General features: G+C 48.4%; 2 protein-coding genes across 2 annotated transcripts in view; one reads left to right on the forward strand and one right to left on the reverse strand.

Annotated features, from left to right (window-relative positions):
• CACNA2D4 (calcium voltage-gated channel auxiliary subunit alpha2delta 4) overlaps nucleotides 1-26476 on the forward strand; it is a 112706-nt gene that overhangs the window by 54673 nt on the left and 31557 nt on the right. Inside the window, exons 24-26 of the mRNA XM_087813751.1 lie at nucleotides 8313-8408; nucleotides 10579-10706; nucleotides 14357-14437. Of these exons, the coding sequence (XP_087669877.1) occupies nucleotides 8313-8408; nucleotides 10579-10706; nucleotides 14357-14437 (305 nt within the window). The remainder of the gene's footprint in view (nucleotides 1-8312; nucleotides 8409-10578; nucleotides 10707-14356; nucleotides 14438-26476) is intronic.
• On the reverse strand, nucleotides 19845-26194 carry LRTM2 (leucine rich repeat transmembrane protein 2). The gene is made up of 3 exons (XM_016224806.2): nucleotides 26058-26194; nucleotides 22982-23572; nucleotides 19845-20299 (listed from the first exon to the last, which is right to left on the reverse strand). The coding sequence occupies exons 1-3, from the start codon at nucleotides 26122-26124 to the stop codon at nucleotides 19845-19847; spliced, it is 1113 nt and encodes a 370-aa protein (XP_016080292.1). The 5' UTR covers nucleotides 26125-26194.

A 26476-nucleotide genomic window follows, 5' to 3' on the forward strand; every position in this document is an offset into this window, starting at 1 on the left:
TACTACATATAGAGAACCCTAAAGATCCCACCAGAAATCTATTAGAACTGATAAATGATTTCAATAAAGTTGCAGGATACAAAACTAATATTCAGAAATCAATTGTATTTTTAAACACCAGTAACAAACTATCAAAAAGAGAAATTAAGAAACAATCCCATTTATAGTTACATCAAAAAGAATAAAATGCCTAGGAATAAATTTAAGCATAGAGGTAAAGACCCGTACTCAGAAAACTGTAAGACATTGCTGAAAGAAACTAAAGACATAAATAAAAAGAAAGATATATAAGTTCTCATGGATTAGAAGAATTAATATCTTTAAAATGTCCATATTACCTAAAGCAATCTACAGGTTCAATGCAATTTGTGTCAAAATACCAATGGTATTTTTCACAGAACTAGAACAAATAATACTAAAATTTATTATGAAACCACAAAAGACCCCAAATAGCCTGAGCAATCTTCTGAAAGAAGAGCAAAATTGGAGATATCATGCTACCTAATGTCAAACTATACTACAAGGCTATAGGAATCAAAACAGCATGGTACTGGCATAAAAACAGACACTTAGATCAATGGAACAGAATAGAGAGCCCAAAAATAAATCCACACATATATGGTTAATTAGTCTATGACAAAGGAAGCAAGAATAAACAATGGCATAAAGACAGTCCCTTCAATAAATGATGTGGGGAAAACTGGACATATACATGCCAAAAAAAAAAAAAAGAAACTAGACCACTTTCTTACACCATATTCAAAAATAAATTTAAAGTGGATTAAAGATTTAAATGTAAGACTTGAAACCATAAAACTCCTGGAAGAAAGCATAGGCAATACTCTTTGACATCACTCTTAGCAATGTTTTTTTGAATTTATCTCCTAGGCCAAAGACAACCAAAGTAAAAATAAATGAATAAGACTTACATTAAACTAAAAAGCTTTTGCAACACAAAGGAAACCATCAACAAAAAGGCAATCTACTGAATAGGAGAAGATATTTGCAAATGAAATATCCAATAAGGAGTTAATATCCAAAATATATAAAGAACTCATACAGTTCAACATAAAAAATAAAGACCCAAACAATCCAATTAAAACATGGGCAAAGGACATGACTTTCTCCAAAGAAGATAGACAAATGGCCAACAGACACATGAAAAGATGCTCAGCATCACTAATCATCATGGAAATGCAAATCAAAGCTACAATGAGATGTCACCTCACACCTGTCAGAATGACTATTATCAATAAATCAACAAACAAGTATTGGCAAGGATGTGGAGAAAAGGGAACCCTGGTGCACTGTTGGTGGATTGCAAATTGGTAGCCATTATGTAAACAATATGAAAGTTCCTCAAAAAGTTAAAAATAGAACTACCATAATACCCAGCAATTCCACTTCTGGATATTTATCCCCCAAAATTGAAAACACCAATTCTAAAAGATATATGCATCCATATGTTCATTGCAGCATTATTTACAATAGTCAAGATATGGAATAAATCCAGATGTCCATCTATAGACAAATGGATAAAGATGTGGAACATAGATACAATGGACTATTACTCAGCCATTAAAAATGAATGAAACCTTGCCATCTGTAACAACAGGGATGGACCTAGAAGGTATTATGCTAAATGAAATAAGTCAGGCAGAGAAAGACAAATAATATGTGATTTCACTTATATGCGAAATCCCAAAGCAAAGTAAATGAACAAACAAAATGGAAATAAACTCATAGATACAGAGAACAAATGATTGCCAGATGGGAGGGGGATTAGGGTAATAGGCAAAAAAACGTAAAAGGGATTAAGTACAAATTGCCAGTTATGAAAACAGTTATAGGGATATAAAGTACAGCATAGGAAATATAGTCAATAATATTGTAATAACTATACATGGTGCCAGGTGGGTACTAGACTTGTACATTTCATAAGGTATATGAATGCCTAATCACTATGTTGTACATCTGAAACTAATATAAAATAGTATGTCAACTATAATTGAAAACTAAATTTAAAATAAATATTTGAGTGAGAAAAATGAGAAATATCTCTACATACTGCTATGGAATGATCTTAGCAATGGAGAAAATTCTGTATAATACCCACTGTTTATCTGGAATATTTCCTGTAAACAAGGAATTGTGGAGATTCTAAGATGGTGGCAGATTGAGTGGGAGCTACACTGACACTCTCTCAAGACCAAACTGGAATTGCAAGTAAAATATAGAAAAAACATTCTGAATAATCAACTGAAGACTAGCTGGAGAGCACCTTCAAAACCAAGGACCTAAAGGGGAGACCACATAGAGACTGGTAGGAAGTACAGAGGCACAAGAGGGCTGGCTGGGTTCCCACAGGTAACAGCTGAAGGTCAGGAGAGATATCTGAGCTGTGGGGGTTCCCGCTGAGAACTCTCATGTCTAAACCCCAAGCTGGGCTTCTCAGCCCAGAGCACCAGAACTGAGAAAGGTGCCCACATAACAACTAGCTGTGAAAAGCAGCACTGTTTCTGTCTGCCAGGGAGAGAAGCCTGGAAATTCAGGCTCCCTCTTAAAGGGCCAACACACAAAGTTTCGTGTGGAGCCATTCACCATGGGCTCTGGCAGAGGGAGGACAGAGTGGACTAGAGTTGTGTGAGGAGACTCCAGGATTGCTGGCTCGGAGGAGTAGGACTCAGAGGGCAACCCTCTGGATTCCTGTGCTGAGTCATCCTCCCATATGGCAGAGATCTCTTTCTCGGGCAGACATTTACCTTCCAAGCAGCTTTTTCCTGGGGGCAAAGCAATTGCCTCACCCACTGAAAACCTCTCACCCCACCCTGTGGAGATTCTACAGTATGAGGCTCATTAAGAGACTGAATAACAGCCTCTGAGTTGTTGCCTGATTTCCTTCTGGACCCAGGGCTTGGGAAAGCATACCTTGGTATACATCTTGGTCCTGTCCAAACACACCAAGCCCCAGCAGAGGAAACCACAAACTGTGGAGTGAGGAAAATTCAAACAAGGTACTCAAGGCTAGTCACAAACAGCATCTGACACTGGCCTGTACCAGAGTCCATCCAAAAGACTGGGAGTCCTAGCAGATCTAACTAACACATAGAAACAAATCCAACAGGCAGCCGTAATAGGGAGGCAGAAACAAGCCCCAAATAAAAGAAAAAAATAATTCTCCAGAGAAGAGCTAAATGAAATGGAGATAAGCAATCTATCAGATATAGAGTTCAGAATACTAATCATAAGGATACTCAACAGCATGAGAAAAGAAATGGACACTATGAAGGAAATTAAGAATGACATAAGAGAAATAAAACAAAATAAAAACATTGGAAGGAATAAACAGCAGATTAGAGGAAGCCGAGGATCAAATCAGTGAATTAGAAGACAAGGTAGAAAAAAATCACTCAATTACTCAACCAAAGAACGAAAATGAAAAATCAATTGAAAAACAGGACAGTTTAAGGAAGTTGTGGGACAACGTGAAATAAAACAATATTCACATCATAGGAGTGCCCGAAGATGTAGAAAATAAGCAAGGGTTAGAAAACCTGTTTGAAGAAATAATGGTATAAAATTTTCCTAACCTGGTCAGGAAAAAGTCACACAAGTTCAGGAGACACAGAGAGTCCCAAGCAAGAAGAATCCAAAAAAGCCCAAGCCCAGACACATCATATTAAAATGTCAAAAATTCAAGACAAAGAGAGCATCTTAAAGGCAAGAGAAGAGCAATCTGTTACCTACAAAAGAGCTCCCATAAGGCTGTCAGCTGACTTCTCCTCAGAAACTCTACAGGCCAGAAGGGAATGGCATGAAGTATTCAAGGTAATGCAAAACAAGGATCTGAAACCAAGACTACTCTATCCAGCAAAGCTATCACTCAAAGTAGATGGTGAAATAAAGAGCTTCCCAGACAAAAAAAAAAAAAAAGGCTAAAGGAGTCTATCACCACCATACCAGCATTGCAGGGAATGTTAAAGGGTCTGCTGTAATTAGAAGTAGAAATAGAAGCATTGCAAGAAATGTTAAAGTTACTGCTGTAATAAGAAGAAGAAAGAGAGAGAGAAACATAGGCATAAAGAATTAAAATGACAATAAATAAAGACCTATCAATAATAACCTTAAGGACTTTAAGGGAGAGATCAACAGCAATGCTATCATAGTCATGGACTTTAACACCCCACTGACTTCACTGGATAAATTTTCCAGACAAAAGTCAAAATAGAAACAGTGACTAAATGGCACACTAGATCAGATGGATTTAATTGATATTTACAGAACATTTCACCCCAAAGCTGCAGAATATACATTCTTCTCAAGTGCACATGGGTCATTCTCAAAGATAGACCACCTGTCAGGCCACAAAACCAGTCTCTACAAGTTCAAGCATCTCAGATCACAAGGGCATGAAATTAGAAATCAACTATAGTAAAAGCATTCAAAAACATTCAAACACATGGAGGCTAAATAGCATGCTATTAAACAATGAAAGGGTTACCAATAAGATCAAGAAAGAAATAAAAAACTTCCTAGAAACAAATGAAAATGAACACACAACCCAAAATCTATGGGACACAGTGAAAGCAGTCCTAAGAGGGAAGTTCACAGCACTGCAGGCCTACCTCAAAAAGCAAGAAAAATTTTTAGTGACTATCTAACCCTGCAACTTAAAGAATTAGAAAGCTCCCCTGTGAGGCCATCAGGACCCGGGCTTTTGTTTGCTGGGAGTTTTTTTATTACTGCTTCGATTTCATCAGTTATTATTAGCCTATTCAGGTTTTCTGATTCTTCCTGATTCCGTTTTACATGATCCCACTTATATGTGGAATCTAATAAACAAAATAAATTGAGGAACAAAATGGATCCAGAGACATGGAAGCATGGAACAGACTGATGAATCTCAGTGGAAAGGCAGGGGTGGGGGAGTGGGTGGGGAGAGATTAATCAAAGAACTTATATGCATTTATGCATAACCCATGGACACAGACAATAGTGTGGGGAAGGCCTGGGGGGAGGGCGGATTTGGGGGGGAGGGGATCAATGAGGGGAAAAAGAGGGGGATATCTGTAATACTTTCAACAATAAAGGTAAATTTTTAAAAATAAATTTTAAAAAACTCATGAGGCTATTGAATTATTTGATGACATTAAAGAATTGTGAGGGTTTATTATGTGTGATAATGGCATTGAGGATTTTTTATTTCTTATATTTTAATAATACAAATTAAAGTTTTTACCAATGAAATGATTTCTGTGTTTGCTTCAAAATAATCTAGTTGAGGTCTGGGGAAGGCTGTAAAAGAAACAAGATTGGCTTGGGTTGGTAATTGTTGAAGCTGAGTTATGGGAGCAGAAGTGTCATTAGACTATTCTCTCTACTTTTGAATAAATAATTGCATCAAAAAACTTTTTAAAGATACACGGGTGCTTCAGCCTCCCCCCCCAGAGATTCTAGTCTCTATAATACTGCAGGGGACAGGCCCTTTCCTCCATGATTTTCCAAACTGTAGACCAAGGGTTTTAATCTAGCATCAGATATTGTCAGTGGACATCGTATGGTGCAGCCTTCACCAGGCTTCCATTAGGGAAACCCACACAGCCATACAACTGAGCTTTGATGGGGGGGGGGGGGGGGGATGCTTCCCCTTGTCAATGCTTTAGGTATTGGCTACCTGATACACTCACAAAAACATCAATCCAGGCACTGAGAGAAATTGGGGAATAGCCTGCAATAAACTGGGCTAGGAGCAAGAATATTAATAAAGATAGAAGTGATTAAATAAATCCCTGTATGATAAGCCCACTGCTAATAACATATTCAACGGTAACTGGTGAAAAGCTAAAAGCTTTTCCTCTATCAGAAACAAGACCAGGATACCCACTCTCACCACTTTATTCAACATACTAGTGGCAGTCCTAGCCAAACAATTAAACAAGAAAAAGAAAGAAAAGGCATCCAAACTAGAAAGGAGAAAGTAAAACTTACTCTCCTTACAGATGGCATATTATATTTAGAAAGCCCTAAAGACTCCACAGACAAAAACTGCTAGAACTAATAAACAAATTCAGTAAAGCTGCAGGATACAATATCAATATATAAAAATCAGGTTTTCTTGTACACTAGTAACAAACTATCAGAAAGAGAAGTTAAGAAAACAATCCCATTTACAATTGCATCAAAAAATAAAATGCTTAGGAACAAATTTAACCAAGGAAGTGAAAGACCTATACACTGAAAACTATAAAACATTGAAGAAAGAAACTGAAGACACAAATAAATGGAAAGATATTCCATGCCCATGAAGTGGAAGAACTTATATTGTTAAAATGTCCACACTAGCCAGAACAATCTACAGATTCAATGCAATATCTATCAAAATTCCAAGGACATTTTTCACAGAAATACCTAGAGCAAACAATCCTAAAATTTGTATGAAACCACAAAAGACCCCAAATAGCTAAAGCAATCTTAAGAAAGAAGAACAAAGGCAGAGACATTGCACTTCCTGATTTCAAACTATATTACAAGGCTAAAGTAATAAAAACAGTATGATGTTGGCATAAAAACAGACACACAAATCAATGGAACAGAATAGAGAGCCCAGAAATAAACCCACACATTGTGGTCAATTATTTATGACAAAGGAGCCAAGACTATACAGTAGGAAAAAGGTGGTCTCTTCAACAGATGGTGCTGGGAAAACTAGACAGCCACAAGCAAAATGAAACTCGATCACTATTTTACATCAATCACAAAAATCAATTCAAAATGAATTAAACATTTTGAACATAAGACTTGAAACCGAAAAAACGCCTAGAAGAAAACACAGGGGGTAAGTTCCTTGACATCAATCTTGGCGATGATTTTTTTGGATTTGACACCAACAGCAAAGGAAGATAAAGCAAAAATAAACAACTGAAACAACATGCAACTGAAAAGCTTCTGCACAGCAAAGGAAACAATCACAAAATGAAAAGGCAACCTACTGAATGGCAGAAAATATTTGCAAATTGTATATCTGAAAATATGCAAAATAAAGAACTCACATAACCCAACAGCAAAAAAACAAACAACAATTTGATTTTTTTAAATGGGCAGAAGATCTGAATAGACATCTTTCTAAAAAAGACATATGAATGGCCAGCAGGTACATGAAAAGATGCTCAGCATCACCAGTCATCAGGAGAAGCAAACCGAAACCACATGATATACCACTTCACACCTGTTAGAATGTCATCAAAAAGACAAGTATTGGCATTATTGATGGTGTGGACCCTGAGTAAAGATGTCTGCTAGGAAGGGCTCCTGGTGGCTAACTGGGCTCAAATTTAAACAAAAAAAACACACACACAAAAAAAACACAAACCACCAGCCTAGCAGAAATAGACCAGATATGTGCAATCTTAAAATAAAATTTTAAAAAGTGAAACAAAAACAGGGTAGAAAAGCAGTTGCTGAGCAGTGGGGAAATAGGGAGAGGCTGGCGAAAGGGTGCAGACTTTCAGCTATAAGGTGAGCAAGGTCTGAGGATCTGATGTGAACCGTGGTGACTATAGTGATAACACTGTAGTGTGTAATTGAAATTTGCTGAGAGAGTAGATCTTAAATATTCACACACAAAAAATAGATAAATATGTGAGGCGATGGAGGTGTTAATTAACTGGGTGGGAGGAATCCTTTCACAGCACAGACATATAGCAAACCAGGACAATGTACATTTAAATAGCTTACAATTGTATGTCAATTATACCTCAATAAAGCTGAAATTTTTTTAAAAAAAAGGTGATTACTGCCAACCTGGTGCATCTTCGTAACGACATGGTTTTGAGATCATGAAAACAATTAGTTCCACTCCAGCTGCCTAGTGGATTTTTTTCAAGTCTCTTGGCAAGGTTATGAAGTCCAGCGGGATTGCTTAGGTGATGCAGACCGTGTCCGCGCCTCCCCCTTTTACATTTCATGTAAGGTGAATGTGTGAGGACTTTGAGACTGTGAGGTGCTGTGTATGTGTTGGTCCGGAGAAGTTACTATTCCTTAGGTCCCAGGACAAAATCCCTCTTCCTGAGATCCTTCTGCCTTCCAGAGCCAAGTCCCCCAAAAGCTGAGTGGGCAAATCAGGAGCTAGATCTGAAGAAGCAGAGGACAAGGGGACCCCATTATTAAAAGGGGTGCTGCCCAGGGGAGCCCCACCTCGAGTCAGACGGGCAAGGGGCTAGAGGGCCCCCGGGTCTTCCCTTGCTCCCTGTGCCCTCCTCCTGGACCTGCCACTGTGCTGCATGGTGGTGACACCGGCTCTGTCTGCCTCACAGGGAGTCCGAGCGGGTGGCGGACATGGCCTTCCTGGGCACCCGGGCGGGCCTCCTCCGAAGGAGCTTGTTCGTGGGCTCCGAGAAGATCTCCGACAAGTGAGTGTGCTGGGTGGCGGAGCGGGGTCCCTGTAGGGTTCGTGGGCTCTGAGAAGATCTCCGACAAGTGAGTGTGCTGGGTGGCGGAGCGGGGTCCCTGTAGGGTGTCCTGGGCATGGCGCAGGCAGGAACGTGGACTCCTGGAGTGCGAGGAGGTTGGAAGGGCTGGGCTTTATAGAGTGGAGTGGGGGTCAGAAAAGTACCCTTCCACCCATCTCATCCTGGAGGAGCCCCCAGAAGAGGAGGGAGGGCAACCCAGTCAGGCAAGAGAGCCCCCTGAGACTGAAGTTAGGAGAGTGAGTCAGAGGGAAACCCAGAAATTGTTTTCCCCCCGGGGGAAGGCCTCCATGTGACAGGCTAAATATTCTGGCTGTGTTCCCTCCTTTCTTGACACTTTCTCCATCCCCTGAGCCAGCAATTCTCAACTGGAGGTGACTTGCACTCACCTCCAACCCACGGACAATGGGCAGTTTGGGTCGTAGAAACTGGAGGAGGGGGTGCTTGTTACTGGCATCTAGTGGTGGAGGCCAGGGATGCTGCAACCCATCCTACAGCGTGCAGGACAGCTCCTGACAAAGCGTCCCTCATGCCCAGGCTGAGAAACCCTGCTCCAAGCAAAGCCCAGCTCGGAGAGAGTCTTTCTGGGCCCAGGGACCAGCCCGCCCGGTGTCCTCCCCACTGAGTGTCAGCAAAGGGACAGTGGGAGCCCAGGGAAGGGTTTGGAAGGGAGGGAGCTGAGCAGAGCCACCGGTGCTCTGCAAATCATGAGACTCAAACAGGCCGGGCAGGGCCACCAGGCATCTAGAGGGGAAGAACTGAGGGGGCTCCTGAGCAAACCTGACCCACATCCTCACCTCCCACCCACTGACTCTTCCTCTCACTAAATCCAAGCGCTCAGCTACCATCTTGCTACGTAGTGCCATCTCTGAGTTTCTTCCAGGACTCTGTGTCAGATCCACGCTTGCTAGAGAGCTGAGGGTTTCTAGGAAAACTAATGAAGTTGCTCTTCCCTCTCCCCACCTCCCCTCACTCCCTCGGAAATGGAAACAGGGGACACATGCTGCCTTCTACCCGTTCCCATGGCCCTGTCAGAGATATAGCAAATAGCTCAGAGGGACTGCGCTGGTAGGCAAACTGTGGGTTCACCCTGAGGCCTCAAAAAGTGTGGGAACCTTTCCTCCCCAAGCTCACTACCCTCTGGTAGTTCCTCACCCCCTCAAACTTCACCCCAGATAGAAAATCACATGTGTCTGTCTGGCCAACTTTGGACAGGTCAACCCTGTCCAAGAGCGTGAAGGGAGAAAGCATCTTGGCGGCCCCCTGCACCCTCTCTCTAAAAGTCTTTGAGAATGGAAGAGGGAAATCTCCCAAACAGGCCTTCCTGAGTTAGGAACCCAGCCACCCTGATGGCCTCACACGCACTGCACACCTCCAAGGGCTCCCTGCACTTCCACGGTGATGTGACTGGCAGCCCAGGAGTTGGGGAACAAGGCAGGTTGCTTCGGGAACACGTGAGCCAGGCCAGTCTTGAAGTCCCACCTCAGCCATCCACCTCGTGGGTTATCCACAGTGACGTTTTTATTCCCACCAGCTTCTCTCTGCCTCCCACTCTGCTTCTGGACCAGCATTCCCTTCTGCCTGCTGGTGTGCGTTCAGGGAATGCTAAACCGTAATTAGCAAGATAAAGCTGCTCAAAAAGAGAAACCTCATAATGCATTCTAAAACCTACAAGCAACAGCTTTTGAAGTAACCATTTTGGTGGAATTTATGCTCCTGTGTTAGCTCAGGGATGGAGGTGACTATACAGTTTCCGCACTCAGACACTCTAATTAGCCAGACAAAAAGAAATTAGGCTGTATCCAAAAGAAATAAACCCTGCAGGCAAAGCCGTTTACATAAAAATGGAAAATATTCTTTCAAAATACAGGCTTCATACCTCTTCTAGCTACTGATGTGCCATCAGGTGCAACAGCATCTGGGAGGGGCAGGAGTTGCTGGGAACATTGCCTGGGGCGCCACTGATTAGGAGCCCACATTTTCTACCTGCAAGTCCACTAAAGCAGAGGGGAGTCACTCTCTTGGCCCAGCCAAGATGACCGTGTGTGAGAAAGGAAAGGGGATGAACGTGTTCTCAGGTCTGAAGGGAGGCACCAAATCTTTCTCCTTGCAGGAAGTTCCTGACCGCTGAGGACAAGGCCAGCGTGTTTACCATGGACCACTTCCCTCTGTGGTACCGCCAGGCCGCCGAGCAGCCTGCTGGCAGCTTTGTCTTCAACCTCGGCTCAGCAGAGGGGCCAGGTAATCCACACCCCCCCTCCCGCCGGGGGGCCAGGGCCGCCACCCTCCTCCAGGGCTCTTAGTGTGTAAAGCAGAACGTCCCGGCTGCCGGGTCCCCTTCCTGCCTCCCTCCTGACACCCAGTAGCGACTTGAGGAAGCTTGCTGGGGCCTCACCACACTGCCGGCCTCTGCCCTGTGATTAGGACGGGTCATTGCATTCCCTGCCAGCCGTCGAAGTTGGCAGTGAAAAACCAGCATGGGACAGAGGACAGAGATTTGACCAAAAATCAAGAAGAACTGGATTCTACCCAAATTTCAAATAGACGGATATTGGAAGAGTTACTCTCTAAGATTCTTCTATTTCTAAACATCTGAGTATCTTTGAAAGTTCCTTAAACCACCCAGGTGAAAGTGACACTTTATTCCATCTGGGACGCCTGTACTTGCTGATGGCACTGCCCCTCCTCGGCTCTTCCCAGACAGGGAAGTGGCCTGGGCTCCACTCCCTGGCGTCTCCAGGGGCAACAATACTGAGCTGCTGGCCTGCTCCTCAGAAACTCCCTGTGATAATGGGGCGCTCCCACTGGATGGCCACTGGGGGCTTGAGGGTTGGAGGAAGGGCAGCCAAAGTTGAGCCCCACAGACCAAGCCAGCTAGTCCAAGACCAGGTTTCAGAGCTGCAGGCACCCAACTCCACCCTTACTCTGAAAAATGGCCCCGAAATGTAAAAGTAAGTGACTTTAACAGAACACCAAGAAAATAGTAGAACAGTTAGAACAGGAAGGACCTCGGAGGGCACACAGCCTCACATCTTGGCTTACCTATGAAGAGACTGGCCTAACGAGGTAGGACTCACCCAGGGCCCCAAGAGTGTGGGCAGAGCAAGCTCTCCACCAGTCACCTCTGGAGGAGTCTGAGCCCAGTGGGTGGAGTGAGAGGGCCTAGAAAGATCCACATCCAGGTCAGTGAGCCAAGGAGGAGGAGCGGGGTGAGGACTGGAGACCTCAGAAAGGAGAGGGGAGGGCTGGGAGTCAATTGGAATGAAGAGTTGCACCTCCCTTTCTAGATGTCCCCCCCAAAACCCTCCGGGTCACCACTTCCACCAAAACCTTCCTCCAGCTTTCTGGTGGAGAAATGCCCCAAGCTGACAGATGGGCTCCTCTGGGGCTGCCGCAGTAGGAAGGCTGTCCTCTCGGTGCCCTCTGGATGGCCCCTTCACCTTGTGCTTAAGAGCAGCCCTCCACCCCAGGCCTCTTCCTCCCACCTGATGCATCACTACCGTGCTCTGCAAACCGCTTTCCCGTGTAACACACTTACCTGCACAGCCATATAAAGTGAGTGCTGTTATTCCTCCCCCACTTACACAGGGAGAAGCTGAGGCTCAGAGAGGTTCTGTGTCTTCCCCAGGATCACACAGCCAGGGAGCCACAGAGCCAGCCTAAAACCAAGGTCTGCCCACCAAAGTGCTAGCTCTTGCACTAGTGGAAGGCAGAAAGGGGAGGGCACCAGGGGGTGTCGTCACTCCTAGGGAAAGCTCAGGGGGAGGTTCTCAAGGCCAAGGTGAAGGTCCCCTTCCCACACTGCCCACTCTGAGGCAGAGCCAGAGCGAGGCAGCTCTTCCCTCCTGGCACCATCTCCAGCAGCACTGAGGGCTCCCCAAGGAGGGGCTCCCCAAGAGGGGTTCCCACAGATCCTGGGGAGCTTACCTGGCCCTAGCCCCCAGCCCAGGATGATGCTTCATCCTGCCAGAATTGTCACCAGGACAGGCCTGCTGGTTGCTGGGGTAGCTTTTTGTGGCAGTGAGGTAGGAGGGTCGGTGGGTGGGAACTGAGCCGCAAGAAGAGAGGGAAGCTGGCAACACAGAAAGAGGGACAGTTGAGTCGGGAGGCAGGAGCTCACTCCCTTTTCACACCCTCACTCATACATATGCTTAGAGACACATAGACACCTCTGCACACTCCCATTCTCCACCCAAGAGAGAAAACAACAATTTTATTTTAAGAGGAGAGGGAGCCCCAAGGAGGCAGAGGAGTCAGCTCGGGTGAGTGGAAGCTTCCCCCTGCCTCTCCAGGTTGACTCCATTCCCCTGGTCCTGGTGGGCTGAGCTCTGCCCACAGCTCTGTCTTTTGTCAGCACCTGAGAAACCCACCCGCAGGGAGCAGAGTCTCACCAGTGGCCAGGCAGCTCAGGCCTGCTACTGACCCTTCTATAGCCCACATCTCCCTGGGCTGCGCCCCACCACCGCCGCCACCCCAGCAAGTGGTGGCCTGCTCATTCACCACAGGTGCTGGACTAAGTAGCTGCTAGGTGACCCAGGTGCTAAAATTCCTGATGTCCCCAGATATGTCATTAGGGCCCCCACAAGCGTATGGAGCACACATACTATGGAAGGCCTGTCCAGGAAAGCAGCCTGTGGGCCTGGAGAGACCTCAGCGGGTCAGCCACACCAGTATCTTCCAGACATTTCTAGAAGCAAGGCGAGGAAGCCAACTTCTCTGGCCGCTGTGGTCCCTTGTGGCTTCATCATGGCAAATCCTACAATCAAAGACAACTTCACATATTTTAAGTTCCTAGAATCTGAGTAACTTTACATTTCTGTGGGTTATTTCATTACAGCCAGGTGAGATGGGTGATCTTAGCAAAATAGCAGGTAAGAGAAATCAGTGATCAATTTAAGTTCCATTTCAACTGACACTGTGATTACAATCACCACACAAGATTCTTATGACCCGTTTGTTTCAGCATTTCATACAATGATGTTCTAACAAGAGAGCACATGATAAAATTTTGCCCCTTTCTTGGAATGTTTAGTAACGGAACTTGACCCTTAGATAAGAGTGCTTTCAAAAGCTAATCCAGGAAAATCGAGAAGCCTAAGGTCATGTACTAGCCTGCACCAGCTCAGCCAGAAAGCTGCCTTTCTGTAGAGCTGAAGGTGCCACCTACATTCTGCACCTACTGTGGCCTAATTCCTAAACAAGGTGGGAGAGCCCCTTGCCCTTGAGAAGCCTGGCAGCATGCCCTGGAAGTGCAGTGACCAACTGCAAAGCCAGTGATGGCTGGATGATGTATGGTGGTGGGCGGGCCACGAACAACCAGCACTCATGGAGTGCCTCTGACGTGTCAGCCCCAGCCAGCCTCCTGTGCCAAAGCAGCTCTGGTGTCTGGCTTCCTGAAGAGGCTCTCAAGGTCACCCTGACTCATGTGACTGATGAAGGGCAATCCAGGATCTACAACCATGGAGTCCTGGAACACAGCCTGTCCTTCTGCTAGAAAAAGTCATCTGATGCAACCCAACTCTTCTAGGTGGAACACATGTCAAGAGGACAGTCACAACAGAGTCCCGGAGTTCAAATGAGACTGCAGCAAGTAGACAGGTTTGCTGCTCTGAGACGGAGCAAACTCCTGGTGTCTTAGTGACACTGACAGCACTGCATTGTCCAAGCAGCCAGTGGCTACACCGTATTTATCTGGCAGGTTCAGATCTGCACAGAAAGGGGCCTTAGGAGGTACTCTGCAGAGACCAGTGCTTTTTGGTAACAGAGCTGCCCAGCAACAGCCTCCTCAAATACCTCTGTTATTCAAGGCATGTCCTTGCCTGGTTACACTTGTCTTCTTGGCTCCCCCAACCAGCCACTGAGAAAGTGACTTGTAATTTTTGTTTCCCCAGAAGGTCCAGATGAGCCGGTGGTAGTAACAGCAAGCACAGCTGTAGCCGTGACAGTGGACAAGAAGACAGCCATTGCTGCAGGTAGGAGCTGCCCTTTGTGATCCTGAGGCTGGGGGGTTATGAGTCAATGTTGAGAATAAAGCACACAGTAATGGCAGAAGGACTCCTGCCTGTGGTCTGCAGATATCGCAGTCCTCGGCTGTAAGTTTTCCTGGGGAAATGTAGGACTGAGGGTAGTGGAGTCTTCCCAAGCCATTTTGTTTATAAAACAATAAAACCTGAGATCTAAAAGAATTTACAAAGGGAGTAAAATGAAGCCCAGAGAGGTTAAGAGATCTGCTGAAGTTCACACAGGACAGAGACTGCAACCCAGACCCCCTTTCCACCCCTTGGCATGCTGTTTCCCTCTTCACCACCTTGGGTCTAGTGTCCCATTGAAGAGAGAACGGAGCTGCGACTCGCATCCTAAAGTAAGAGCTCAGTATGTGTGTCAGCATGCGCCAGGCACCTGGGAATCGGCTTCTCGTTCACGTTCTCATTCAGTCCTTAAGGTGAACCAGTGAATCCAAGACTTTTGGCTTCATTTTTACAGATAAGGAAACAGACACAGAAAAGTTACTTACCCAAAGTCTCACAGCTAATAATTAATGAAGCTAAAATTTGAACTCAGATCACCTCTCTTTAAGGCCCAGGTTCACTATTCTGTGTTGCAATTTGCCTCAAATGTGATGAGAGCACCCAATGACCCCCATAGCTCCCTTGACTTCGTAGTTTCTTAGTGCCTAAAAAAGCCCCAGGCATCGCGGCCTCGTTATCTGAGCACTACCAGGCCTGTGCACCGAAGCCTCTTTACCCTGGGTTTAGTTTCCATGTCTCAGATTCAGCTGTGTCCTGAAAAGTGCGATCCAATGGGCACTCAAGCATCAGCCATCATGTCTCCTTGGAGCCCTTAGCCACGTGGAAGTACTCAGCAGTGGGAGTGGAAGTGGGGTGGGCAGGCAGGATCAGTGCACCTTCTCCCCTCAGGCTGAGCTCAGGGCAAAGGGGACGGAGGAGCAGGCTGGCGTCAGGCAGAGATGGTCCAGCTCTGACTCCCTGTCTAAGGAGGGCACAGAGCCATCCTGAGTCAGGATCCTGGAAAGCAGCCCAGGAGCTTGACTCAGGATGGCCCTGTGCCCTCCTTAGACAGGGGTAAGAGGGGGAGGGGAGTGACTTGGCCTGATGTTGCTCAGCACCCATGTTAGGAAACACTTGCATATAGACCGCCTTCAGGATGCACCAGCACAGCATTTGGAAGGCACCCAGGCCGACTTGGCCACCTTGTCTTTCTAAGTCCAAGGCTAATTCCAAACCCATTTCTAGGCCAAATGTTTATCCCCTGAAGACTATTCTTGGTTCCAGATGAGTCTGTGCCTATCCTGCTCCCTCCATATCATAGGCCTTCTCAGCTCCCGCACACCTGGAAGTCCAGGAAAGAGAAGGACACAGGGTCAGGCTGCTGGCTATGCTCTCATTTTTAACTCAGAGCTGATTTGGAGCTGTGAGGTGTTGCCATAGAAACTGTGTCCTGGCGCCTCTGGTTTAATGCACTGCAGACAATCCCTCTGATGATCTGGGGTGCATAGATGTGACAGGAAGAGGATGAGGCACTGGAGACCTTATACTTCAATTACTGGGGGAGGAGTGTCTCCTCTTTTAATTTCCTCTCCCTGGCCTATGGCTCACCCTCCCTGATCCTGGGGCCAGGGGGGCCTATTGCTCAAGGCAGCTTGTTTGCTGTCCTGGCAGTTTCATCCCTTGGAAACTGGCAGCATTGTGTGCATGTGAGCTCCAGGACTGGGTGAGCTTGTGTGATTCTGTGCACTGAGGAAGGAGATAAGGCCACTCGGACCGGCTACAGAGGCCAGCTGCATGCAGGCAGATGTGTGTATAATGCCATGAGCTGGTACAGGAGGGGAGACAAATTGCAGAGGGATTATTTTCATCTCTAAGCTGGTGATTTATCAACAGTGTTTGCAAAATTTCTTTAAATCTAACTTTTTAGTCAGGATCTATTTTCAATTCTCCATGCCCTCCAGGCCCTAGTTAGGGAATGTTGACAAACATAATGTCGACGGTGGTGGCACCATAATGTGTAAATGTGTTTCTCTAGTACATGTTCTGCAATACACACGTGACCCTGGCAGAGGCCTCTGTGTGCTGGGCCTGCTGCCTGGAGCTGCACGAGGCTCCTCTCCATAGGATTCTGCCCATATGTGAAGGGCCAACCGAATACCTGTTCGCACACTCAGGACGGCGATTGAATAACGCATCTATGCATTGCCCAGACTTGCCCCATACTTGTGAGGGGCCCTATCTCCACTTCTGCAGTGGGGCTTGGGGAAAACTTGGCGCTCAGGCCTGCTATAACTGTTAGGGCTACAGGGGGGCAACACCCCACAGTTATCGCCACTGAGAAAGGGGAACAGCCCAATTCTGCCAGGAGTCCAGCTGAGCTCCAAAAATGGGAATCTGATGGTTCATTTCTCCATGGGATTTGCTCCTGGCTCACTGGAGTATCATCCAAAGGAAGACTGGGAAGGTGAAAATTCCATCCTGGTCTCTGAAGACTAGCTAACCGTATCGCCCAGGCCCAGTCAGCCAGAGGCCAGCTGAGGCCTAGAGGAGGGTCACTCAGGCTTTGCACGGATGATCAACCCCAGAGGCCTCATTCTCTCCCTCATCTCCTCTCCCGGTCCCCCCACCCCCCAGGCCTCCAGTCCATAATCCTGGTTCCCTGCCTGCTCAGCCCTATGGAAAGATCATATTTGTAAGCCCAGAGTGTCATCTGCCTGCCCCTGAAGTCAGTCTTGAAAGTGCAAGGTGGTAATAGGTGAAGCAGGGCTCCTCCTTCATGTCAGCAAACTTCACTATCCTCACTACAGCTGATAAAACCCAGGCAGCAGAGAAGTCCCCTAACTGCTCTTAGGGAACACTCCCCCACTCCCATTACACGAGGGTCCTCTGGGCAGATGTATGCCTTCCTGCCACATGGGCCCATCTGCCGGTGACTGTCAGGGTGGGTTCACTGAAGCCAGGGTAGATGAGCACCCACAGGGCATGGAGCAGTGACGGGTCTCACTCCATCAGCCATGCTGCTGCCCAGGGAAACCACCTGAGGTTCACATACCCTACTGTCAAGCCAGCATGTGGCTGAGCTTGCTGCACTCAAATACAGGACCTATTCTCATCCAGAACTCAGCCTTCTCTCTCCCAGCGGCACCCCAAGGCAAGGCCATAGGTGGGAGGACCCCACCTATCTTACGGAGCTCTGGGCATTGGGGTGACATCTGGCAGCACTTTGTGCAGCTGCCTGGGGATGAGGGGGCAGGAAGCCACTCTCCCAGCACTCCCTCCCCTCCCCACCCAAGGAAACCAGGAAGTACATAGGAAAATACAGTCTTTATTGGTCTTCTGAAACAACAAACCAGAAATATAATTTTGCCTTTAAAAATCTTCTGTCTCAAGATGAAGATACCACCATTGACAATGCCCACCCCTCCCCCATTCCCATTAGGAAATCCCTACATCTGGTTTCAGCTGGCAAACCAGAAGGAAGACTGTGCCTCCACCCCGGGGAGGGCATTTAGCAGCCTTGCTGGGGCTCCCTCAGCACCCACTTTGCTGCAGAATGGCCTTCTCAAAGGCAACTCTGCCCCTCCCGCAAACTCCCTCCCCATCGAAACTCATCTATGAGATAGAAGGGTTGAGAGATGCAAGGTGAGCTGGGCTTGCCCTGTCCTTCTCTGTCCTTCCTCAGACCTGGGGCCTCAGTGTCCTGGCAACTGTCTCCTGGTGCACCATTGAGCACCCCGCCCCTCCCAATCTTAGAGCCAGAACCTAGTCCAGTGTCTCCACCACTGTGGGTCATGGGAAAACTAGTGTCTAGCAGAGGGAGACCTAACACTCACTCAGATCAGACTTAAGAGGAGGGGCAGACCTAGAAAAACAGACTAATGACCCCCAAACCGTGCACAGTCCTCTTCACACTGCCACTCCCACACCCCTGCAAGCAGTTATCTCTGCCCCTTTGGAGTAGGTTCAGGCAAAGAACAAACAGGACGCCTGGCCCATGATCTGCTTTGGAGCCCAGTCCAGGTGCAATGGAGAACTCTGGGGAGTCTGACTGAGCAGGGCAAACTGTGGGAGAGGGAGCCCCATCACTGAAGCCTCTAAGCAGAGCAAGGCAGCCCCTGTGTGGGAGACATTGGCAGGCAGTGAGTTTCAGTGAAGGCCACCTGCTTTCCCAAGATGCCACCAATCACAGAATATGACCCAGTCCCCGTCCAAAGTCACAGGCTCAGAGGTGCTGAAGATGGAGGGGTGAGAAGTGCAGAGCAATGGTTCTCAGGCTGCAGGCTACAGAAGTGGAATTGGTGGGTGTCCCCAGGGGGCTGGCAGTGATGATGTGCTTAGGCTCCCTGGGCTCTCAGGGGGCTGCCATCCACAGGTGTTGCAGCTTCAAGGCCTCTGGGTTGGTGTCCTTGGAAAACCCAGCAGGATAGGTGAGAGGGTTACCATGGTAACAGGCAGGCTCATCCACTTGGCCCACTTTAGGGGATCTCAAAGGCATCCTGTGTTGTCATCCTGGGTTTCTCCCCTTGTTGACTTGAAAAGATTGCAGTAAGCAAGCAAACGGTTCCATGCTCTGAGGACTAGACATCCAAAGGGAAACACGCTTCTGCTCCCCAAGCTCTCCTGACCTCTGTCTCCATGTGACTGTGTGTGTGTGCACATGCGTGTGAGATTTTTTTCAGTCGATGTGATTTTGCTGGTGATGCTATGAGTTTGTGTGAGAGTGAATCAGTGAATCCAGGAGCAGTGTGGTTGGTGTGGTCTCGAACAGATATAGGGACATAGTGGCTTCAGCCAAGGGAGTGTGTTATACTCACAGCATTGTGTTTCTAAGTGCTAGATCCCAATGACAGGGTTGGTGTGATTGCATGATAATACCAGCTCCTGAAAGCTGGACCCAACTTTCACACCGAAGGGTGGTTAAGAATATCTTCCTGGCTTAGAAGAGAGTCACAGAAATGGGCCCCTGGCCCTCATATTACTTCCTCCCCAGCCCTAAATGCAGATGAGGGGGGCTGAGCAAGAGGTAGGGAGAGTCACCCAGCTGTGACTACACCCAGGGCAGGAAGGACAATGGAGTGCTCAGTCCAGAAGCCTCCACTTGCATACATATTCTTTCTTCCCCATGGCCAGAGGCTCAGGGAGATCCCCGAGGTGTTCCAAAGATTTGGTGACCGGAGAGGAGCATCCGCAGGAGCCTTCAGCATAATGGCTGCTTCCACAGATACTGGCAGCCCCACTGTGGGTGGTTTGCTAGAGGGCTGGGAGGAAAGTAGAGCTGGGGACTGTGACAGAAAGAAGGGCCAGGCCTTCCTGGAGCGGTCTCCGTGTGTTCTCCTCGCCCTTCTTACCTGGGCCAGGTGGGGCTGGGCTCTCATGCCACAGAGGAGATCTGCTTCTGGTCTTCATGCTCTCCCTCCGGGTCCCCCATAAGGGGCTGGCGCTTCTTCAGCTCCCGGTGGTACTTGGCCATGAGGGAGGCGTAGATGCAGCCATAGGCAGCAGCCACCACCATCATGATGCAGACGATGCCACAGACGACCCCGGCGATGATCACAGTGCCGATGGCCCTGCGCACGCTCACCGGCCGGTACCTCTGCTTCTGGGGACAGGCTGTGCTGGACTCTGGCTCGGGCTCGGCCCCAGGCTTGGGCTTCACAGGTTCTGGGCTGGCCTTGGTGCAGGGCGGCCCAGGACCATCCAGCCCAGCCGAGCTGTTCTCCTCCTCCAACTGGGAGCAGTAGTCGAACATTTCCATGGGGACCACGCGCATGTCCTTCCCCCTTAGCTCCTTGGGCAGGGTGCAGGCCAGCTGGTCCAGGCGCCCCCCTGCATTGGGCGATAAAAAAGGAGGGGCTGACCAGGCATCCAAAACTGGACTCCCCTCTCCCCATCCCTAGGTCCCAGAAACAGAAAGGCCAGAAGTTCTAGTTTCTATCAGTAATGCAGTCAGTCCTGGGATCAGATGGATAGGAGAGGAAGGGGGCAGGGAAACTAGCATCCGTTGAGCCAAGTACCGTGGTCAGTGAGGCACATACATTTCGTCATTTAATCCATGCAGAAGCCATGTAAAATGGGTATTGTGATGATTCCCATTTTATAGAGAAGCACACACCATTTCAGTCATGCCTACTCACTCCAGAGTCAAACTGACCCACAGGGTGAGACAATGCTGACACATGAGGGTGCTCACGAATGAGTCATCAGTGCAAAGAGAGCACCAAGAGGCCTGCAAGGCCGTAGTTCCACTCCTCTCCTTGCCCCTGAATCTGCCTGCTTACCACCTGTCTGCAAACCTGGGGCACTGTGCTCAACACAGTATCTTATCCCTCCAGTGCTCTTTCCTCACAAAAGGACAAAAGCCAAGTCACTGCCAAGGCCACACTCTTCCATCCAGGACCTTTTGGTTGCCTAAGAGTACCTCCTTGGAGTACAGAGAAAAGGGGTTGGGCAAGAATGCTTTTCTTTTCCTCTTTAAAGCAATCCATCAGCACCCCAACCTCAGCATCTCTGAGTGCAGAAGCATCTTGAGAGGGAATCCTGAAGACCCGTGAGGGCAAAGGAGTGGGGCCAGTGCTAATGGGGGCACAGCAATGGGTACACAGGTTCACCATGATGATGGTGAAGCCCACTCCACCATGGGGGGATGGAGATGCAGAACATGGGGAGGGCGAGAATGAGGGCAGCTAAGGAGAATGAGCTGCCTGGACATGCCCTGGGATCCAGTGAAATCTGGATGCAGGCAATAAATGCCTGTGAGAGGACTTGGCTGCTGCCACTCCATCGCTGCCAGTTCCCTCTCCCAGCCCAGCTGCTGTGTACAACAGGCATCAATCTTCCCCCAGGATGCTGATAAAAACAGCCCAGGATTTTTTTTTTTTGAAGAAGTGCTAGGTTGACAACAACTCTACTATCGAAAACTTCTGAAAATATATGTCTCCATTCCATGCCCTTTTGTGCTGAGAGTATGAGATGGCAAGGACGTTCCCTGATAGCTGTATGAGAGGGCAGGGACATTCCCTAGCGATAGCACATTGGCCTGGATCAAAGACACTTGGCCTCTAGTTCTCCCCCATCCCCATCCCAAGATGCTGACTGCCTAGGTGACTTTAGAAAGTCTTACATCCAGTGAAATGTGTCCAGGGCAGCCTTTCTATAGGTAGGAGCTGGGTGTTGGCAAGGGGCACCCTTATCTTCCTACTCCAAAGACCTGAGGGTGAATCCAGGCTATGTCATCTTGTACAAATTATTTAATGTACTTAATTGCTTATGAGTCTTAGCTTTCTTGGCTGTAAAATAAGAAGCCATCTCAATTAGCTATGAGGATTAAAATAGGTAATATACATGAAAAAACACTTGTAAACTGGGCACTATGCAAGTATTTATTATTTCCCCACTCACAAAAATAGTGACTAACATTTTATGGCACTTTACAGTATGTAAAATTGTTTTTAATAACACTTGAGAATGTCATGCAATAATTGAGATACTGGCTGCATATGAAGTGAAAGGAATGAGACTTTGATGGAAAATGTTAGCATTCCTTTCACAAATTTTGATATTAATTCATTCAGCAAATATTCATTGAGCTTCTACTTTGTGCTGGGCACCAAATTGTGTCTTCTTAATCCATTTAATAGCATGACTACTACTAGCAAATGAACAAACAAATAAGTATTATTGAGGACTTGCTTTATGTTGAGCACTTTTTAAGACACTATGTGCATTACCTATTTAATCCTCACAATGATTATATGAGACAGATGTGTTATTCACTCCCACTTTACAGATGAGCGCACTGAGACAGAGAAATCAACTTCCTCAGGATCACACAGCTAGCAAGTGGCAGAGCTGGCACTTGTAGCCACTACGCTTACTTCTTTGCCCTTCTTTCCCATATCATTTCATCACTCCATGGGTCACTATAGAACCTTCTTGGTTAATGATAGGGGAAGGAAAGAAAGTAAAACCAAAACCATTTGGCTTCTTATTAAAGCTTCAATCACAAAAGTTCTTCGCGGAGAGAGTTGAGGTCATCATCAAAATAAAAATTTGGTTTTATCTGTGGATTTAAATTACATTCCACCATCCTGAAACGGTGGATATTTAAGAGATTGTTGTATTCAGAAAAACAGGGTGGTTTTTCTTCCTCCTTCTACCATGCCAGGGAATCCCAGAACCACACCTAGAGGGGTGCAGAGAAAAATTATACTGTATCTTTAAGTTCCCTCATGAAACCTACAAAAGTGAGACCATAACAGTGAGTCGATCTGAAAGAAAATGAGAAGAGACAGGCAGAGAGTGGGGAGGGAGCAACAGAGAAGAAAGGGGAGCAGTGGGGGGGGGGGGGCGGGGAGAGCAGCACCCGGCCTCTCTGCCCTGCTGGTCACTCTCAGCGTGGCTGGTGAAGACAGGCCCACACCCTGAGTCAGCTCCCGGCCTCCAGGAATGTGTTGGGCCAGGGGTGACCCTCCCAATTCCTCACACCCAGGCAGGGCTGGCCGTGCTCACCTCGGTAGGAAAACCACTCCATCCAGTGCTTGAAATCACGCAGGTTACAGTCACACTCCCAGGGGTTGTCCCCAACCTGCAGCAGCTGCAGACTCGCTAGAGGTTCAAACGTCAGCCGGGCCAGGTTCTGCAGGCGGTTGGAGCGCAGCGATAGGGAGCGCAGAGCAGGGAGGCGGTCAAAGAGGCCCGGAGGCAGCTGGGCCAGGCCGTTGATGGACAGGTCCAGGTGGCGGAGCAGGGGGCAGTGCTGCAGCAGGTCCCTGTCCAGGGTCCTGATGCTGTTGTTGCGCAGCTGCAGCTCCGTCAGATTCGTCAGGTCCTCAAAAATGGAGCTGGGCAGCTGGTCCAGGAAGTTGTTGGATAGATCCAACCGCTGCAGGCTGGACAGATTGGCAAATGCCCAGCTTGGCAGGGTACTCAGCTTATTGTTCAAGAGCAAGAGGGTTCGGGTGGCAGCAGGCAAGTCCGGGGGCACCATGGTGAGGCCTAGGCCGCTGCAATCCACCTCCAGGCTGCGGGTGTCACACTTACAGGAGAAAGGGCAGGCAGGGAGGGCCTCCACAGCATACAGGGTGACCCAGCAGGTGATCCCTGGGGCGGGGGGGGGGGGGGGCAGACAGGTGGAAAGAAAGTGACAAGTGGGGATTACCTCCTCCTGCCTCTATCCCCACCTTACTCGTTCATATCATAATGGCCTCTTGCCTTTGTCTCCTTTTTCCCAAGCCACGATCAATATACAAATGCTTATTGACCACATAAAAAGATAATTAACAAATCCAAAACACTTCTGCATTAATGGACATCACAGTGTCAGTAGGGCTCCTTGCCTTGCAGCACATCTGGCAAAGCAATCCTCTCGTGGAGTATGATCCTGCGGAATGGCAGGCCTGAGTCCAGAGGACAAGCAATGCTGGTCCACAATGATGCCTCAGCTCACACGGCCTCCCACAGCTGATCTCAGGAGCTTGGGCCCCACTGACACCATAGATGTTGACAAAATGGACATGAGGATGTTCGAGAAGCCTGCCCTCGTGTTCCTCTCCCAGAGTCACTGCCAGGACAAGGTTCTCTATCTAAAAGAAAATGGCCACACTGCTGCTTCCTTCCCCTCTGCACCCCACCCCAACCTGCAGCTGCACTGGGCTAACACATGCCACACATGGAAGGGAGAGCACAGAGGGGCCCTCCCAGCCCGCTCCTACAACTCCCAGTGTGTCAGATCTGCTGAGTCCCACATCCAAGACGGCACCTTAGTGTGAGCCAGCCAGGAGCCCAGCCCACCCAGGGTCCACTGTGCAGATGATGAGGACAGGATGCGCAGTTCCACTCCACACTGAAGAATGCTTGTGTCAAGCCATTGCAAATCATGGGGCCTAGGACAAGTTCCATATTTACTCTCATTCTAAAGCCATTCATGCCCATAGCCTGAGCTCCTGCTCCTAAGGGCTGCAGGGTAGCATTTCTGCAGAATGGACCCATTAGCACCATTCCTTCTGTGGTCCCATGTTTTGCCCAGGACTCTCTGAGTAGCAAGCACAGGGCCCAGCCTGTGGAAGGCCTGGGGGGCCTCAGAGAACAATCACAACAGAGCAGCTCATTCTATTGTCCAGCAGCCCTTTCTAAGAGTGTCTGAAAAAAACACCTTAACTGTCCCCCTGAATATCAGAGAAGACTGCTCACTGTGAAAGGGAAAAGGGATGAGTTCAAACTAGCTCAACCACACTAAGTCAGTCCCAAGAGGCCCAGAGGAAAGGCCCCAGGTGGAGAAGCAATGGAGATATCCAGACCCAGCTCATGGCCCATTGGCCCCACCCAAAGCAGAAGCAACCATCCCAACCTAGGTTCCTGGATGGGATGGTGTTGGGTCTGTGTCTGGTAGGTGTCTGGTTGTCTGGTGTTCCAAAGGGCAGATGTGGAAGGAACAGGATGAGCTGTATCCCTCCCCTGCCTGGAGGGTCAATGAAAGCTGAGAGACATACTGCAAGGCTGACACCTGAGCCTCTTTGTTCTCGAGGGAAAGTGAGCTCCAGCATGGCCATGGAAGCCAACTGGAGACCCTTCCTGGCCACGTGGGGGCACCTGTTGCTACCTCTCACCTTCTCACCCCTCTGAGCCCATCTGCTGCCAGGTCAGCCTGTCCCACACTGCCCCCACCGTGCCGTTTTAAAATCGACCTTCTTCAGATTTCACTCTCCTGAGAAAAATATTCAACCCATCCAGCTTCCCTCTCAATCAGTTCCTCATACCCAGACACCGTTGTTCCCCCACCCCCAAGATATTTGGAGTGGCATAAAAGCCCTAGTGACAAGAATACATAATCCTGTATTGCAAGGTGTTGAGTGATTCCAGAATGAGGTTGAAAGGGGATCTGATCGCTCAGGATCAACCACTCTTGCATGGTAAATAATTCAGGCTGCTTGTGTGAGGCAGCCACATGATGGGCTGACCATGGGAGGGGAGAAGTCAGGCTGACTATGTCCTCAGGACCATCTCTTACCTCTTACGACGCAGCCCTGGGCAACAGGGTCCTCACGGACCTTGTCCCTTTACCACACATGAAGAGAACTCGCAGGGCTGCTTTCACCCTGACAGCTTTGTAAGTTTCCTTATGGGACATGGAGGGCCTGTTTCCTCATCCTCACAAGGGGTTGGACCAGTCCCTAAGGTCCCTTCCAGCACCACATCCCAAAAGCCCACTAGTTCCCCATTTCAGAGTTGGGGAGATTGAGGCATAAGAGAGGTCTCCATGTTCATCCAGCAGGCGAGACAAGAGGGAGGCTCACATTACAGCAACAGGGCCACTCGAGCCAGAACCACAGGGTGGGTGGCAGCGGACTTCACTGTTCAGGAACAGACCTCCAGCTCCTGATCCAACCACTGAGGTTCTCAGCAGCTACTCTTTCTTTAGCCATCACAGGTGCCGGAAACATGGCAGGTCTGCAGAGGGTAATCCCTGGCCTCCCAGAGCCGGGCCTTGGGCCTCCCGGGAAGATCTCAGGCCTCCCAGCAGTCCAAATGCATCACTGCAGGCCCCACTAACCCCGCCACCCTGACCCCACCCTCCCACCATACTCACAGGAGATCTGCCTCCACTGCAGGGCCAGCCTGGTCCTCTGCTCTGGGCCACTGCTGGGGGCCAGCATGGTGAATGCCACAGCTCTCACAGTCCTGCACCTCTGGGGACAGAGGAGCCCCTTGGTAGGTGCTACCTGTCAGTCCTGAGAGAAAGAGAACACACTGAGCAGAAGCAGGCACTTAAGGCCCAGGCCCATCCAGCCCAGGGGTGAGGGAGAGGGCCCGGTATCTCTTTACACTGCTTGTCATTCCCTCTCTTGTTCCCAGCTATGATTCCCTGGGTTGGGGGAAGGAAAGGACTGAGGGGGCAGAGAAACCAGGAAAACTTCAACCTCCCTGGGGTGATCGGGGGTGGCGTGGGGGGCTCAGGGAACCCCAGGAGCCCTCAGTGTGAGGCGCAGTGCTGAGCTCTGGGCTCTG

The sequence above is a fragment of the Miniopterus natalensis genome, chromosome 2 (assembly GCF_054644295.1).
Source record: "Miniopterus natalensis isolate mMinNat1 chromosome 2, mMinNat1.hap1, whole genome shotgun sequence".
NCBI lineage: Eukaryota > Metazoa > Chordata > Mammalia > Chiroptera > Miniopteridae > Miniopterus > Miniopterus natalensis.